The sequence below is a fragment of the Salvelinus fontinalis genome, chromosome 4 (assembly GCF_029448725.1).
Source record: "Salvelinus fontinalis isolate EN_2023a chromosome 4, ASM2944872v1, whole genome shotgun sequence".
NCBI lineage: Eukaryota > Metazoa > Chordata > Actinopteri > Salmoniformes > Salmonidae > Salvelinus > Salvelinus fontinalis.
Window position 1 is genome coordinate 74,175,106 of NC_074668.1, and position 17,115 is coordinate 74,192,220.

Below are 17,115 nucleotides of genomic sequence, written 5' to 3' on the forward strand. Positions count from 1 at the left end.
CAGGTATTGGCTCATATCATTTCTGAATTATACTTTGCAAAAACTCTTGCTCATACACAACATAAAGCAACGCTATGTTTGAATTTAAAAATATATATTTTTTATTTCAAATAAAGAAATAATGCAGTGGATTAAAAGGAAAGTCAAGAGATGCATAATTATATAACAAAGATATAAATCTTTCACAAAGAAATTACATTATTCACACTTTGTGATTCTATATGTTGAGAGAACATAGGTTACTAAAAGCATGTAAACAGTAAACATCAGTACAGTATTTGCAAAACAGGATGTCACACCCTTACCCAAAATTAAACTACCGCAGTTCTTTGTAAAACATGAATATTGGCCAGAGTAAGGGAGTCAATACATTTCAACTCAGATTTTCCATTTGTATGTCATGTACAGTTTGTGAAACAAAATTAACCACAACTCTGTTACTGTATAGGTATCCCTGCTGGGTTAACCTAATGTAGCAGGCATAAAATAAATCTACACACTGAAGAAGGTTGAAAAGTCTGTACGCTATCCCTGATGCAGTGAAAATACATTTAAAAAAAAAAATTAAGTCATCTTTATGCAACATATTTTTGTGTACGGACCCATCACACCTTTTAAGTTATCTGATTTTACACGTTTTACACACCAACCAAACTTCTGAAAGACTGCGATGGTCCCCTTTTGATTAGGAAAAATACATTCCTGAAACTAGATCCCCTACATACTGGTCTTGACGAGAAGAAAAAAACGTTATCTTCTGCACTGTTCAACCAATCCGGTAAATGTGGAGGAGGAGTTAAGATGGAGTGTCGCCTTGTTAACGTCCAAAAGTGGAAGTTGCGTCACAGGCTCTCTTTCCATATCCCCTGAAAACCGGAACATCTGGTTGTTGGGGATTCGGCTGAGGCTACTGCTGGGTCATCAGTCATTCAAGAAAATACAATGTTATATGGACCTCTTCTTATGAACCCCAGTTGTGGTTTAGCGTCTGGTATCTAGGGTTAGTCTGTCAGTCTATTGGTTCATTTATATTGGGGTACCCTTGCTTATATGTGAAATAGAGTTTGGCGCCGTCTAATCCTCGTAGAAACTTGTCGCCCCGATAGGCTATCAAGATACGCTCGCATGCGCCACGGGTGGCCATTAATCACACCGGTATAAACAGTGTGTTGACCATGTGGGGGAAAACTCAGAGGTTTGGGAGATGAGGCTGTCCTACCTCTCATAACGACCAGGCGCTAACTATGCTGTAAGATGCTGATCTCAGGACAGTGCAGAGAGCATCATTTTTAATGTGTCTTTTTTCAAATCTTCAAAGTCATGTGTCATGCTGGTCATGTCTCAGGATGTCCCTCCGTTGCGGTCATCACACATCTGTGGACTGGCTGTACTTCATATCCCCGTCAACACAGACAACATTCCTTTTAATCATATCATGGAAATCACTATGGGGATAATAAGTTCCATGCAGATGAAGTACGGCAACACTAATGGTAACACTTTATAATACATGTTCATACAAGGAATATTGTGGTAGTCTATAACCATATGTTTTAACTCACCGCAGTTCCTCTTTGAGTCTACTGAGTTTATCCTTCAGTCTGTCGTTCTTCACCAACATGGGGGAGTCAGGCACAAACCAGGCAGCAATGAATTTAAAGATGACCACTACATGCTACAGATAGAGGTGAAAGACAGACAGTCTTGCTCAATCATATCCATGATATTTGGCATTGCTCAATGGCCATTTGGAGCAAGGATAAGGTTTTGACAAAACCCTAAACTCATCTTTTTAGCTTGGCCTTTAACAAGAGATTTTATGTTTTAGACATCTTTTGTGTTTGCTTTTACATCTTTAGTTTTATTGTAAAGTGTGTCACAATTTTAAATACCGTTTGACTTGAAGATTTGATCATGGGTGCAGAGCTTAATTAAAATCAATAAGATCGAATTCAGTAATTCCTGATGTGCCAAAACTATACTGAAAATAATCAAAGTAGTTTGATGTAAATACACATATTCACAGATGCAAAGAAAGACATACCTCAAATAGGACAACGAAGGCAAAGCGTACAGCCATGATGAGCCAGTACTGGGAGGTGAGGCTGTAGTCAACATCATTTCTGTAGTCTTTATAGCTGGGAAAACACACCAGTTTCACCATCAACAATCTCTCTCAACAACTACTGGTATCACTGGACTGGGTTTCTTTCTGTTTGTGACTGCATTGACTCTAGCTACATGTATGCATGCCTGAGGAGAATTGGTTGCTTTGGTTTCTGATTATTCAAACACTTCGTTAATATAAACAGTGAAATTAAGAGATGGGCAGTAGGGTTGAGCCAGGCTTCGGTAAATAGTAGCTTCCGTAGTGACCTAGTTGTGCCTCACAGATGCCCACCTGCATTGTGTAACATTGAAGCCGCTCTGTGTGATCAGTTGACTGGGGAAAAAGTCATTCCGCACGCTCAGGTCTGTTATATGAGCAGTGGATAGGGTGTCGTTGATATAGCCCTTCATACAGCTATAAGGGGGGAAAAAGGGATTATGGTCATATAAAAACAAACCTGCAGTACCATTCTCCAACTCACAAGGTTTTATGCAGATAACCGTTAAGAGAACCCCAAATATAATGCCCCACGAATCAGCAAAAAACATACATTTAAAAGCATACAACTTAGTTTGCTTATACAAAATCATAATTCCATATCCAATTGTCTGGGAATTTGGAAACAGAACTAAATTGCGAGCCTTTTTCACAACCAGCTTGAAGGGCAAACAAATAGTCACATGGTAACATGACGAGTCAGTATTATTACAACTTTAGGATGTCCTTGACATCTGCCACCAGTGTTTACCCACAGTGCTTTGTTTCATATGCAAATATACCCATTTGTCCACAGCATGGCAGACCCATTACTTACGCCAATAAAGACTAAACTAGGGAACTGTTGAACTCTGCCTTACAAAGCCTTTGGAACAGTTTTAATAAAGAATGTATTATTTTATTTATCTCCCCAATTTTCGTGATAGCCAAATTGGTAGTTACAGTCTTGTCCCATCCCTGCAACTCTCGTATGGACTCGGGAGAGGCGAAGGTCGAGAGCCATGCATCCTCTGAAACACGACCCTGCCAAGCCGCTCTGCTTCATGACACACTGCTCGTGTAACCCGGAAGCCAGCCGCACAAATGTGTCGGAGGAAACGCCGTACAACTGGCAACCGTGTCATCGTCCATGCGCCTGACCCGCCACAGGAGTCGCTAAAGCACAATGGGACAAGGACATCCTGGCCGGCCAAACCCTTCCCTAACCCGGATGACGCTGGTCCCATTGTGAGCCGAATAATGGGTCTCCCGGTCGCGGCTGGCTGCAACACAGCCCAGGATTGAACCAGGTTCTGTAGCGGCCCCTCAATCACTGCAATGCAGTGCCTTAGACCGCTGTGCCACTCGGGAGGCTCGAATGTAGTCTATCAGATGACATTATCTACATTATTACTATGGCATTCATTGCTTTAAGAGTCCAGACAATGCTCTGTGAAAGGTCTACACTACTGTAGGTGCAACCCATGCACCAGTCACTGCACAAGGTGCTACAGTAGAACTTACTGTACATCAGCTTCTCCGTTGGCACAGGGTCCGTAGTGGTAGCGATAGACCAGCCGAGGGATGAAGTCTGAGGACACCCCAATGACTAGCCCATTGGCAATGACAGCCAGAACACCAATAGCTTCCAGAACTTTGGTCCATATACCTGAGGAATCATATTAAGGGATGAGCATACAAGCCCCAACAAAAACATGGTAAGGAGTTTACCAGATTTTACATATACTGTTTTAACTCACCAATATCATTGGTTTTCTTGGAGACTAATCTACGTTCCAAGCTGACCATCTTGATGGCATCCAGACGGATCTCAAAGATATTGTTGATGAGGGACAGTAGAGGAGCCAGAGGGAAGGCCGCCACAAAGATGGTGGTGAAACTGAACTGAACAACTGCATGAGGAGAAGAGTGTAATAACACAACAGAGATTTAACATTCAAGACGGGATTGGGAAGTCAATAAAAACAACTGGGCAGAATCATTGAACATAAAAGAGACCATGAATCACAGTGTAAGAGAGAGATAGAGAATCATTTTGGTGAAATAAATAAAGACATTGGACTTAGAGAGACAATGAGACATCCATGGAAGGTAGCGACGTACCCATTTCCAGAAACTCATTGAAGAGACTGAAAGAGTCGACGTCATTCAGATCGTAGTTGCGCAGCCAATCACGCAGCTTGCAGATATCACATGGATCATGGCCCATCTCCTCTTCGTGACATGCATTTTTGTAGCAGTGGCCACACTTTCTCTCCAGCTTCTTAGTTGTAGTCCTTCTGATGTAACTCTTGAACCAGCTGCACAACAACATAGGACAACCTAAAGTGAGAAAGTATGATGCTCCACTTTGGATGTCTAATTCGGTTCATTAGAATTCATTCAATTCATTAACTAGAATTCATTTTTACATGGGGTTTTATCGTCTGACTGACAGTCAAACGTTTATTTGCATTACCAAAAGCTTATTCAACACATCAAAGGGCTTATTCAACCTATTCATTTCCTCAGAATGTATCTATGTTAAACAGGTAGATAATCATAGCTATATACTGTACTTACGGCACAGTAAACTCAAAGATGTTATTCAGTGTCTGTTTGAGCAACATGATGACGGCCATTTGAATGAAGAGGTCAGTGAGGCAGCCACTGGGATGACACTGGCAAGGACAGGAAAAGGCAGATATGGTAACAGTATAAAGCCAATCCAAACCGTTCAACCATGTCATAATCCCATGTTAAGTAATACTTTTTTTAAATGGTGATGAGCTACCCACCTCCTCCAATCTCCATTTACCAGAAATACGAACATAGCTGCCTGGGCGACCATTTATCCTATGCACAAGAACAGTGTGTTACGATTCATTAAATGTAAACATTTCAAATTCTTACACCTTTATGGTTCAGGATTCAAACATTTCAAGGATCACAGATACATGGACACTTGTGGATACAGAAAGCACCTTCTCCATACAGCTAGGCTGCCCATGACAGCTGACACAGAGCAGTACCTTACCAACAGTTTTTCCCTTGGTTTTAGGCTAGTCTGCAATCTTTTATTTTTATTTAACCTTTATTTAACTAGGCAAGTCAGTTAAGAACAAATTCTTATTTACAATGACGGCCTACCCCGGCCAAACCCTAACGATGCTGGGCGCCACCCTATGGGACTCCCAATCACGAACAGTTGTGATACAGCCTGGAATCGAACCAGGTTCTGTAGTGGCGCCTCTAGCACTGAAATGCAGTGCCTTAGACCGCTGCACCACTCGGGAGCCCCATGTACTGTCAGCCCGATCAAATATTAACACCACACACACACACTTTACACTCAGTACCTGCCCAGGAAAAATGCCACATATATGAGTGAGGAGAAGAGGGTGAAGAACTGGAAGGTAAACATCTTAACAGTGAAGCTCCTCTCGGTGGCCGCAAATGACTGTGTCTTCTCTGCAGGCAAGAGCAGCAACATTAACTTCATTCACTGACTCACTTAGCCAAGTACAATTCCATCTGATGGAATTACAGAGATGAACATGTACATGTTTGATTGTAAATGAAAATGTTCAATGCAAACATATGTGCCTCTTCAGACTCACCTATCTCACACAGCTTGAAGGCCACCACCTTGTTGACCTATCCGGGTAAGAGAGGAGAGGAGTTAGGGACTGTGCATGTCTACATGACTTAGAGGGGTTGCTGGTTAAACTTACTCTGGTCATAACTTGCATGGTAAAGTAGTGTAGTACAGCACCTAGCATTACTGCTACAGTGTTGGCATTGTCCCTTACAAACACCCATGTTCCCTCTGACAGCTGCACAGCAGCAACCACACGGAACACCACCAAAGCCTGGGTTAGCCCGATGATCAGAACCAACTGGTAAAAGAACACACACAGTGAGAGGACAATATTGACTGAACCGGAGCTAAACACTGGTATGGCCCAGGATGAAAACTGCTATGTCTGTGATGCAATATGGCACTGAGTGACTGACCATGAGAGTGACCAGCACCAGAACTAGAGTGCTGCGCAGATAAGAATGGCGAAACTCTTTGGGATGGCAGTCTGGATCATTGACTACTTCCAGGATGAGCTCCTCCTGCAGGCCAGATGGAACAATATTCAGGATTATACCACAGCATGAGTCTGAGGTCACATCAATCACACAATAGGTCCCTACCATAAGATGACAGTAATCAACGGGACATTATTTTAGTTATTTGAAAGAGTATATGATTGGGTAATATCAATGAGTAACAGACAACCTAAACCATGCTATAGTATACAGTATATCCAGACATATAATGGTTTCTTAAGCCTAAGTGAAGCCGTACCTCTTCCTCACACCAGTCAAAGACTTTCCATTTAGACACAAACGTTGCTTTGTGTCTCTTCCACAGCTCCAGAAAAATGGTAGCTGGAAAAATAAAAAGGACATGAGTCATGACAATGTCAAGATTTATCTGAATTAAAAATGTATTGGATGGAAATAATCAGTTTATCCTGTGTGAGAGACTTACCCCAGACTGCCATGAACATAGCAAAGAACACCGTTCCCTCATTGTCAAACAGATGACTCACCTGCACACAAGACACATTTTGAACATACAAACTTTAACTATTTTTTTAAATAGTAAAGTTTCCAATGCAGTATGGTAGAATGACATGAGTTACCTTGGCATAGGTACAGGTGTCACGTAGCTGCCATACTTGACACCATTTGTCACACCTCGGGCACATTACGGTGTCAGACTCACAGACCTCCTTTCTGTAATATGAAGACACACAATGCACCTTCAGAAACACATGAGAGTTTTAAAGAGGAGCAACTCCATGTAACCTATTTCTTCTTCCTACTAAAATGTCAGCACCAATCAGCTTAATAAAGAGTTTGGCTCAGTGGGTATGTCAACTCACATGAGGGGGCTGGTGTTAAAGAAAGCCAGTGCATACAGGAACACAATCACACCCAGAATGGCTGCAGGGACCAGCAGGATGGTGTACAAGCCCAACCAAAGGTAATACAGAGCCACCTTCTCTCCAAAGTAACTCCTGACAGATAAAGATACATTTCAGTTTGCATGTTCAAATTCAAACCAGGAAACGGACATTCCTATTCAGTTAACACCCCTTACTAGGTTTCCAGGGGGATTAAAAAATATTTTTAATTAACATGTAGTTCAGTTTCACAGTTTAGTTTAATTTTGATAATTTCCCTTTCACACCACTGAGGTAAATGACATGTTGTATTGCTATTTGCATGCCCATATATTTAAGCAATAAGGCACGAGGGGGTGTGGTATATGGCCAATATACCATAGCTAAAGGCTGTTCTTAGCTGGTTCAAACTAAGCTTGATGATGAGTTGGTTATTTGAATCAGCTGTGTGGTGCTAGAACAAAAACATGCACCCAGGGGCGGCCCCAGGACCGAGTTTGGGAAATCCTGCTTAAGGTAAGCACATCACATTTAGCTGCATCGGCAAACCCAAAGTTCTGTGTGGATATAACCACTAGCTGACATACTTCCTGGAAACAGAGTTAATTGCTTTGAAAGTGAGATAGACCTTTTCTTATTTGGGCAAAAGTCTGTTCTCCACCCTCTTTCCCCAGTCCCTTCTCCTCGTTGAACCTGAAACCGATAAGGGGTCAAGGAGAGTGACAATGTTTTGTAGGAAACGGAAGATGGTCCTCCCTTCCTTGATTGCCTCCTTTTGGCATGGAAGCACAAGTGAATCCTACATGATTCCTTCGCGGAAGAGTTTTAATCTTCCACACCCACTTTGAAATCAGCTATTGTTTTCTTGAAGGAGAAAAGCATGCAAACATTTAAAAACAATATTCTATTGATCATTTCATCTCCAACGTGTCTTGCACAACTAGCTAGCTACATTTGTTTTAATCACTGTATACATTTACTTGGGGATTCCACCCTGTAAACGTAATTTACGTCCATGTGCTATTGCACAAGGAGTCTTATTTCATACAAGCACAATTTTGTCCACTTTCCCCCTTCTCAACGCCTCTCCTCGATTACCTATGACCTTTTTCAAAAGGAGGCCAGAGAGGACGGAGGTGAGAGGATGCAGGAGTTGAGCAAATCCAATTGAGGAAAAGCCACTGTGAAACCAAAAGACACAGAAACACAGCAGGATATATAGAAGGTCTTACCTGACATCATCAACAGGCTGGGTGGTACAGAGAGCAGACCATCGTGCCCACTTTTCTTTCAACACCTTTTGCTTGTTCCTCTATAAAAACAGAAAGAGGCTCATACTGTAGATGTATTTCACATCAATGAATTCCATATGGGCTACTTACGATCATACAAGGCATAAACAGCTACAATGCCCCTGATTAAACAAGTAATCAGGTATACAAATCAGGTATACAGATATATTAATTATTATTAAGGAGATGTTTTTTTAACCTCATGCAGGCAGAATGTGGCCTCAAAGACACCCTTCTTCTGGAGCTCTCTGAGGTTCTCTGTTGTGTTGAAAGGAAAAAGAGGGTTAGGAGTGACGAACAATTGAAGTCAGGGACAAATATGTTGCTAAAGAGATCAATGGAGGGAGCACTTCACATACCTCCTGTGTTGATATGGGTGTGGTGTAGGATGTAATGCACTACTCTGATCCTGAAAAAAAAAACAGGAAAAGGTAAGAGAACATGTTGGAATTTAATGTGTTTTGCATATGGAATGGCAAGAGTGAGAGTTCAATGCATCTCACCTGGTTGAGTGAGGGATGATGACACATTTCCGGTCGCCGCCCCAGTTGCAAGCATCAGACACCTTTAGTAGGTACCTGTACTTGTCAAAGATCTCCTTCGGGGCCCGGACACCATAAAACACCTTGTCATCATGAACGATTTTCTGACACAAAAACAGGCAAAGTACATGATGAGCATTGAACGAGGTGAAAATGGATCAGTTTGGGAGGTTTGGCCATGATGTTACAGTATAGCTTTCACACATTCTCTACAGTTGTACACATCCCAATAAAGGAACATTGCTTCAACAACGCTCCATATAGAATTTAAACGTTTATTCAATCAAGTAACAAACTCACTGTCACTTTCATGTTTTTCTTCCTCAGGTGGTCAATAAAAGCTATCTGCTTCAGAAACTTTGGGTGTTCTTGGTCCTCAACTTTGTCAGCAACTAGAACATAATCATATGTCCTCTGCTGGTGCTGTGGGAAACACACACAAGCTTTTCTGTATTCTAGGCACTGTGTGAATAATTATCACCTGTATGACTATATATGGCTCTAAGTTATGAATGCGGTGAAATTAATAGATGGTGTGTGTTGCGTTGTCGCTTACCAGAATTGGGAGTAATGCCTCCATGGTATTGTCAAAGCCATCCGTGTTTCGCTCCTGCAGCTCAATACCATCCTAAAACACAGGGTAACATAGAGGAACAATGTGACATCTCTCTTGTGATACAAGGGCTGGCCCACCTCCCCACCTCACTGCAGTGGTCTGCCAGGCATGTGCCAGTCAGCATGGACCACAAGGAACCTCTCAGCTAACATAATGGTCAATGATGTGCCTTCATTCACTACAGCCAAATCGTTAATAACACACATCTCTAAGCAGTGGGATAAAACAAATAAAGGCAACTGGGCCATCCCTCTTGCCATCTCTGTTGTTATGCAGGTTTCTCTCTAAAGCCTGTCAGTCTTTCACTTTCATTCTTCCAGACTCCCACAGGATTTTCCAGATTACAGGCCCCAACACGCCCATCAGTGAAAATGTTCCATAGACTCCTCCTCACACTGATTGGCTGGGAGGGCTTGTAGGCTTTTGCTGTACAAAACGATGGGATTATTTAAACCTCAGAATATAACATTTATATTTTGTTCAAAGGCCACACTGAGTTCTATGCTCTGCTATGTCTCGAGAGACATGATCCAATCTTGACTGATCATATTTTGGAGGTGTGCCACTATTACCCACTTTAATGCAGTTGCATAAACTTTAATGAAATAGCCTGTTTCACCAGGAGCGCAGCCAAGACCAGGCAAACGTTGAAAGGAGGCTGGCTCTGATGTAGGGTACTGTGTAGTGGACATGGCATGGATTGCCAGAGGAGAGGTGTCATACATCAGGCCTCAGCATCACATAAATCATAGACACTCTTCAGAGAAACATGGTCCATGGTAAAAAGCTGAGACGTGACAATTTCTCAAAGATCTGCATGCTTTAGATGAGGATCATGGTGGGAGACTGTTCAGCCGACTTTGAGTGAGGTTATGCTTGAAAACCAAAGGCCAGATAAGTGACCTTTAAATCTGAAATATTTGAAGTTGGTCTGGGATTTTTGTTAATTTATTTTAGCTGCTGCAATGATTCCAGCCTATACAGTGCCTTCGGAAAGTATTCAGACCACTTGACTTTTTCCATGTTACGTTACAGCCTTATTCTAAAATGGATTAAATAAAAACAATTATTCAGCAATCGACACACAATACCCACACATAATGACAAAGCAAAAACAGGGATTTAGAATTTTTTGCTAATTTATTAAAAATTAAAACAGAAATACTTTATTTACATAAGTATTCAGACCATTTGCTATTAGACTCAAAATTGAGCTCAGGTACATCCTGTTTCCATTGATAGTCCACCTCAATTGATTGGACATGATTTGGAAAGGTACACACTTATCTATAACGTCCCACAGTTGACAGCGCATGTCAGAGCAAAAACCAAGCCATGAGGTCAAAGGAATTGTACGTAGAGCTCCAAGACAGGATTATGTCGAGGCACAGATCTGGGGAAGCGTACCAAAACAATTCTGCAGCATTGAATGTTCCCAAGCACACAGTAGCCTCCATCATTCTTAAATGCAAGAAGTTTGGAACCACCAAGACTCGGGGGGAGAAGAGCCTTGGTCAGGGAGGTGACTAAGAACCCGATGGTCCCACTGACAGAGCTCTAGAGTTCATCTGTGGAGATGGGAGAACCTTCCAGAAGGACAACCATCTCTGCAGCACTCCACCAATCAGGCCTTTATGGTAGAGTGTCCAGACGGAAACCATTCCTCAGTAACAGGCACTACAGCCCATTTGCCAAAAGGCACCTAAAGGCTCTCACACCATGAGAAACCAGTTTCTCTGGTCTCTTTGGCCTGAATGCCAAGCGTCACATTTGGAGGAAATCAGGCACCATCTCTACGGTGAAGCATGGTGGTGGCAGCATCATGCTGTGGGGATGTTTTTCAGCGGCAGGGACTGGGAGACTAGTCAGGATTGAGGCAAAGATGAACGGAGCAAAGTACTGCGAGATCCTTGATGAAAACCGTCTCCAGAGTGCTCAGGACCTCAGACTGGGGAGAAGGTTCATCTTCCAACAGGACAACGACCCTATGCACACAGCCAAGACAACACAGGAGTGGTTTCGGGACAAGTCTCTGTGTCCTTAAGTGGCCCTGCCAGAGCCAGGACTTGAACCCGATCTAACATCTCTGGAGAGACCTGAAAATAGCTGTGCAGCAACGCACCCCATCTAACCTGTAGGAGTTTGAGAGGATCTACAGAGAAGAATGGGAGAAACTCCCCAAATACAGGTGTGCCAAGCTTGTAGAGTCATACACAAAAGACTCGATGCCGTAACATAATGTGGGAAAAAGTCAAGGGGTCTGAATACTTTCTGAAGGCACTGTACATGGTCATACTATGAGGCAGAAAATAGTTTCAGGGAACCTCAGCTACAATGAGCCACAGTCAATGTGTTCTCAGTCCAAATAAAACACCTGTAAAATGAGGGTGTGTGTGACGTTTGACCCTCATCTAGTCCATAGATAAGGCACTGTAGACCACTTTTGTTACAGTAACATAACACAACTCAGTATACTCACACACAAACGTATTGATTTCTGCACAGGCTATAGCAAGACTGCAATACATTTTAACCTGCTATGACCGTAAACTCTAAAAAGCAGTTTCATTGCCATAATCCATGAGTGAGTATAACATTTTAAAAATACATCATTCCGTCCAACTGATTTTATAATCATTCAAAATATTGTAGGCTACATGAAAACATGTTTCCTAAATGGTTTGCAGGCGAGTTGTTTATAAATAATTTTCCTCACCTGCTCTGGATTCTTGAAGTACATGTTGCAATACGCTCGTAATCCAAATTGAGCGAATATTGATCACCATTCACATCTTCTGTCGTCGGAGCGCCGTTTTCTTCATTACTCACGAAACGTTTACCCTTACTTCAGACATGGAGCTTTAATTATACTAAAAGTAAAATATAAAAAACTACTGTACTGAGCTAAAGATAAGTTGACTTCACTTCCGCGTTTCTGAGTCAATTGCTTTCAGGTAGGTAGCGTCACTGCTTCTCAAAAGGTGAGGCGCTGATATTGAGCGCTTCCCGTGGAATAGCAATGCGGCCATCTGGTCATAATAGGACAGTCGCAGTCGTTTAAAATGTTTACAGTTAGTGACCAAAACTGAGTCTCTTTGCATCTCTCTACCTTTGAAAGTGCATGCAAATGATTGTGCTTTGCTTATCTGTGAAACCAACGAAATAATTTAATTATTTGACGTTGATATGAATGTAGCAATGTATATTAAAACTCATAAGCACTCTCTTCAAATACACGTCAGATAACTTCTAGATGAATCACAAATTAAACACTATTGGCTTCACATCAGCCATGGAAAATACAGGAACACATATTCATAAGTAACAAAGAAACGATTTAGTTGTGGGAAGACTTTACTGCGCCAATAAATCAATAATAGTTATAGCAATAGGAAAAATAATGGCACTTACAAGGATCTACTACAAATACAATTGTTTACATTACACTTCCACCAGTATACTTGACAGCTGAATTCAATATTCTTTGGACTTCAAAACAGCCATATACATTAGCATTACTGACAAGTGCTTTCATTGTCTGAAGTTAATGTTCAAAATACACATTTTACATTGATTCTGATAAAGTCAAGAAGATGAAACCATTCCCTTGATTAGGAAAAAAACTCCACTGGTTGAGGTTCTACAGGGAAGCACTAAAATACTGTTCATATTTAGGGTCCTCAATTATTTCAATTGATTGAGGTCATGCATGTGTACTCTCAGTCCTCCTCCTTCTCTGAAGTCTTCCGAAAGTTCTTCCTTTTGACGTTCCTACTAATGACGAAGCCAATAGGCGGCTGATCCTTCCGATCATTCAGCACACCCTCTGCGTCACCCACCGGGGTCCACTTCCTCTTCCGCTCACTATCCTTTGGGCGTTGGGGGGCGATTGCTAGGCCTATACCCTCCTCTTCTTCATCATCTAAGTGACAGAGACCCATCCCTGCCTTCTTAGTTCGATCAGGCTTGTTAACTTCTGCAGATTCATCTTTCTGTGGCCGGCTAGGCCTGGAGAACACGATCTTATGCTCTGAGCTATTGCTCTGGCCCTGGTTGAAAGTAGGTGTAAAAGGCTCTTCAGGATCATCTTCCATCGTGTTCTCCTTCTCCTTCTGCTGCAGGCTTTGTATGTACTGCTGAGCCTCCATGCTTTTCTTGCTGTCACTGGTCTCTGGCACATCCTCCAGGTCATAACGCGTCCAGCGCTCAGGATTCACCAGGTAATCTGGCACGCCTCTCTTCTGAGGAGGCTTGCTGACCAATTCCCCCACCTTCTCCCCAAACTTCTTTCCACTCGGCAGCAGTGGGGGTGGAGGGGGACGTGCAAAGACCCCGTCAATGACATTGTCCTGGCCCAGATGGGACGAGGACAGCTTAGCGGCACTCTCCAGGCAATCAAAGATGCTTCGGCTGCGGTTGGAGAAGCTTGAGCTGCCACCTGTCAGACTGAATGCAGGTTTCTTGGGACCGGGACCAGGGCAAGAGTTCTGGTGCTCTTCATCATCAGATGAGGACAAGTCTTCCACCTTTGGGTCTATGGACTCATTACGCTCTTCAGGGTCAGAGTCACTCAGAGAGAGGTCATCTGTCAGCTTGATGGCGTCACTGTTGGACAGCTTGTTACGGCCACCGTCTCTGTGGTCCTCTTGCTCACACATTGCTCTCAAGGGCCTGGGTCTGATACCACATGAAAAAAACAACTTTCACACAGTCAAGGAGCCAAGAGCCTGGAAGAGTATGAGAGGGTTGTTCTGAGTGGTAATTGAAACATATAATATGTATGGTAATATAGCATGCATTATAATATTTTCACTGTCAAGAAATGACTGACCTTAGCCTGGTAGAGCTGCAACACCACCACTTTCCGTATCAGTGAGGTTCAAGGGTGATGGCAGTCCTTCCACCCTTAAGACACACAGAAAGATATACATTAAAAACAGCAACACGGATCTAGCCATTTAAAGCTTAGGCCTATACTGTAAATAATAAGTACATTGACAGGTAAAAACAATTAAACTAACATTTCAGAGCAATTGCACAACATCAACACAAGATGTCAAGTGTGACATCAGGTGTGGTGAGTCAACTGCAGATGAGTAGGCCTATAAGTCCTCTGCAGCGTAGTGTGTACATTGAGTACTGTAAGTGGGTGCATCTGTACCGAGGGCCTTCAGATAATTTAATGTTTGACATCCTACGTAATGTTACCGTTTGTGTTAGTGTGAGAACATATCTTACTGGAGTTGCAGACTCACAGGTTGCGGGAGCTGGTTGGGATACTGCTCAGCTCAGATAACTCAACAAATGTGTGGGGATTGATGACAGCTTCAACTTTTGCCATGGTGTGACCAATACCAGACTAAAATGGTGTAGCGACAATCTGTATAAAAAAATAAAAAAATAAAAATACACACAGATCACAGTCTGTTACCCACTCACTGCATATATGTAAATTGTGATTACATTGCATACATACAACTAGACTCATATACTTAGATTGATCTGCACACAACACAGTAGCTCTGGTCCATCACGCAATGACAATGAGTTGCCTTGTATACCACCCATAGAGATATTGTAGTTAGAGGACGCAACATTGTATCTGTCCCATTATGACATCTGCTAGAGCATGGGCAAAGCAACTGAGGCCATCTCCATTTTGAAGTAGTCAATTTTCTCCTTCTACTACTTCTATAGAGTTTGTAAACAAACTGAAAAGAGGCATACTGCCACCTGAAGTGTTGTTTGAACAGGTATAAAGGTTGGCGATTTATTGTCAACTGCAGTTATGGGATGTTTGCTCATGAGTATAATTCATTGGCTGATCCCTCCATCCACCTGGATGGAATTATTTGATCCTTCCTTAACCTATAGGATGTCCCACCCTGTTGACTACTTAAACATGTTTAAAGTCCTCAATGGCGCTGCCCATCCTAAAACGGGCCTGAGTCCTACATCTAGCTCAATGATACTGCAAGAGAAGCTCTGGTCCACGCTTGTGCAAGCAGCTCGTAGTGCAGATCCCACGCATAAGCGTGGATCAGGGTCTTTTGACGATAATGAAAGTACTCCTAAGCCATCTTTTGGGAGAAAGTACTCCTAAACCGTCTATTGGGAGAACGTACACCCTGCACATACAGTGAAAAGTAATCCCGCAAACTACAAACCTGTTTATTTTGATGAGTTACGATGAAAGGATATGGAAAACGACAAAGCAGGGGCATCTCTTCGTCGTGCGATGGACAAGAGCTAACACAGCGACTACGCCCCCTAACATTAGTAGCTAGTTCGTGCGTATCTCAGGTCTCCTAGCTAGCTTTTGTTTGTCATGGTATTTGACGGGAAGACATCATAACAACATGCAGGGTTGAGTAATTCACCAAGGAGTAAACCAGTTATGGAAATCGACGTTGGATATCTAGCTAATGTCAACTAGTAGCCTCGTTGGCTAGCTAACGTTAGCTGTAGCTGACTTTGAATAAAGGGAGGGTGGAACATACCACAACCACACACAAGCATTCTATATCTTACAATACTTAATTGATACGCTGGAATGTGTTCAGTAAACTATCTAGCTACTACATAAAGCGTTCAAAGCTGTTTTGTGTTGCTAGCTAGCTGCATCTACCGCTTTACCTTCTTCACGCTGGCGCTGCAACTTCGGTTTGCATGCTGTAATGTATGCTGGGTAGGGTAGTTTTCCCCGATCCTGCCTTTAGTGGGCAAAATAACCCAATCGTCACCCTTACCGCCACCTACCGTAGTCTAATGGATTGTAAATGTAATGCAAGTGTAGGCCTAAATCAGAGCTTCTAAACATACATCTTATTCGCTGAGGTTTAACGGTGGTTGGCATCCAATTTCTGTTGAATTACCGCCACCAATACTGGGGTATAAATTCTTACTGAGCTAAAGGCTAGAGCTGCCGTTTTCAAGGAGCGGGACTCTAACCCGAAAGCGTATAAGAAATCCCGCTATGCCCTCCGAAGAACCATCAAACAGGCAAAGCGTCAATACAGGACTAAGATCGAATCTTACTACATCGTCTCTGACACTCGTCAGATGTGGTAAGGCTTGCAAACCATTACAGACAACAAAGGGAATCACAGCCGAGAACTGCCCAGTGACATGAGCCTACCAGAGGAGCTAAACTACTTCTATGCAAATAACATTGAAACATGCATGAGAGTGTAACTTTACATCCGTCCCCTCGACCAGGGCGCGAACCAGGGACCCTCTGCACACATCAACAACAGTCACCCACGAAGCATCGTTACCCATCGCTCCACAAAAGCCGCTGCCCTTGCAGAGCAAGGGGAACCACTACTTCTAGGTTCCAGAGCAAGTGACGTAACTGATTGAAACGCTATTAGCGCGTACCCGCTAAGTAGCTAGCCATTTCACATCCGTTACAAGAGCACCAGCTGTTCTGGAAGACTGTGTGATCACGCTCTCTGCAGCCGATGTGAGTAAGACTTTTAAACAGGTCAACATTCACAAGCACGCAGGGCCAGACAAATTACCAGGACGTGTACTGCGAGCATGTGCTGACCAACTGGCAAGTGTCTTCACTGACATTTTCAATCTCTCCCTGTCCGTGTCTGTAATACCAACATGT

The 17,115-nt window shown here is 42.7% G+C and overlaps 2 protein-coding genes across 11 annotated transcripts; both read right to left on the bottom strand.

Annotated features, from left to right (window-relative positions):
* Positions 1 to 77: 77 nt before the first annotated feature.
* On the bottom strand, positions 78 to 12,733 carry LOC129854363 (anoctamin-9-like). Of its 3 annotated transcripts, none has more exons than XM_055921319.1 (24): positions 12,214 to 12,733; positions 9,438 to 9,509; positions 9,182 to 9,304; positions 8,843 to 8,985; positions 8,699 to 8,748; positions 8,539 to 8,597; positions 8,280 to 8,359; positions 7,027 to 7,161; positions 6,784 to 6,877; positions 6,630 to 6,690; positions 6,444 to 6,526; positions 6,104 to 6,208; positions 5,821 to 5,985; positions 5,707 to 5,743; positions 5,446 to 5,557; positions 4,885 to 4,942; positions 4,670 to 4,767; positions 4,211 to 4,407; positions 3,847 to 3,999; positions 3,611 to 3,755; positions 2,402 to 2,524; positions 2,045 to 2,138; positions 1,563 to 1,675; positions 78 to 1,385 (listed from the first exon to the last, which is right to left on the bottom strand). In XM_055921319.1, the coding sequence occupies exons 1-24, from the start codon at positions 12,235 to 12,237 to the stop codon at positions 1,367 to 1,369; spliced, it is 2,343 nt and encodes a 780-aa protein (XP_055777294.1). In that variant the 5' UTR covers positions 12,238 to 12,733; the 3' UTR covers positions 78 to 1,366. The 3 variants fall into 3 exon arrangements, with proteins under 3 accessions (XP_055777294.1, XP_055777293.1, XP_055777292.1); XM_055921318.1 differs by having other exon boundaries at positions 78 to 1,390; XM_055921317.1 differs by having other exon boundaries at positions 78 to 1,421.
* Positions 12,734 to 12,833: 100 nt separating this feature from the next.
* On the bottom strand, positions 12,834 to 16,241 carry LOC129854365 (protein TSSC4-like). 8 transcript variants are annotated; one of them, XM_055921327.1, is made up of 4 exons: positions 16,134 to 16,241; positions 14,753 to 14,877; positions 14,329 to 14,402; positions 12,834 to 14,174 (listed from the first exon to the last, which is right to left on the bottom strand). In XM_055921327.1, the coding sequence occupies exon 4, from the start codon at positions 14,153 to 14,155 to the stop codon at positions 13,217 to 13,219; it is 939 nt and encodes a 312-aa protein (XP_055777302.1). In that variant the 5' UTR covers positions 14,156 to 14,174; positions 14,329 to 14,402; positions 14,753 to 14,877; positions 16,134 to 16,241; the 3' UTR covers positions 12,834 to 13,216. The 8 variants fall into 8 exon arrangements, with proteins under 8 accessions (XP_055777302.1, XP_055777298.1, XP_055777301.1 ...); XM_055921323.1 differs by having other exon boundaries at positions 12,834 to 14,224; XM_055921326.1 differs by having other exon boundaries at positions 14,736 to 14,877.
* Positions 16,242 to 17,115: the final 874 nt, after the last annotated feature.

Bases quoted from the DNA above. Each gene is read 5' to 3' on its own strand.
- LOC129854365 (XM_055921327.1), bottom strand. From the start codon at position 14,155: ATGTGTGAGCAAGAGGACCACAGAGACGGTGGCCGTAACAAGCTGTCC.
- LOC129854363 (XM_055921317.1), bottom strand. From the start codon at position 12,237: ATGTACTTCAAGAATCCAGAGCAG. The intron at 4,943-5,445 runs GTACTGAGTGTA...TCTTGTGCATAG, and splicing joins GTGGCATTTTTCCTGGGCAG to GATAAATGGTCGCCCAGGCA. The intron at 2,139-2,401 runs GTGGGCATCTGT...GTGTTTTCCCAG, and splicing joins TTCAATGTTACACAATGCAG to CTATAAAGACTACAGAAATG.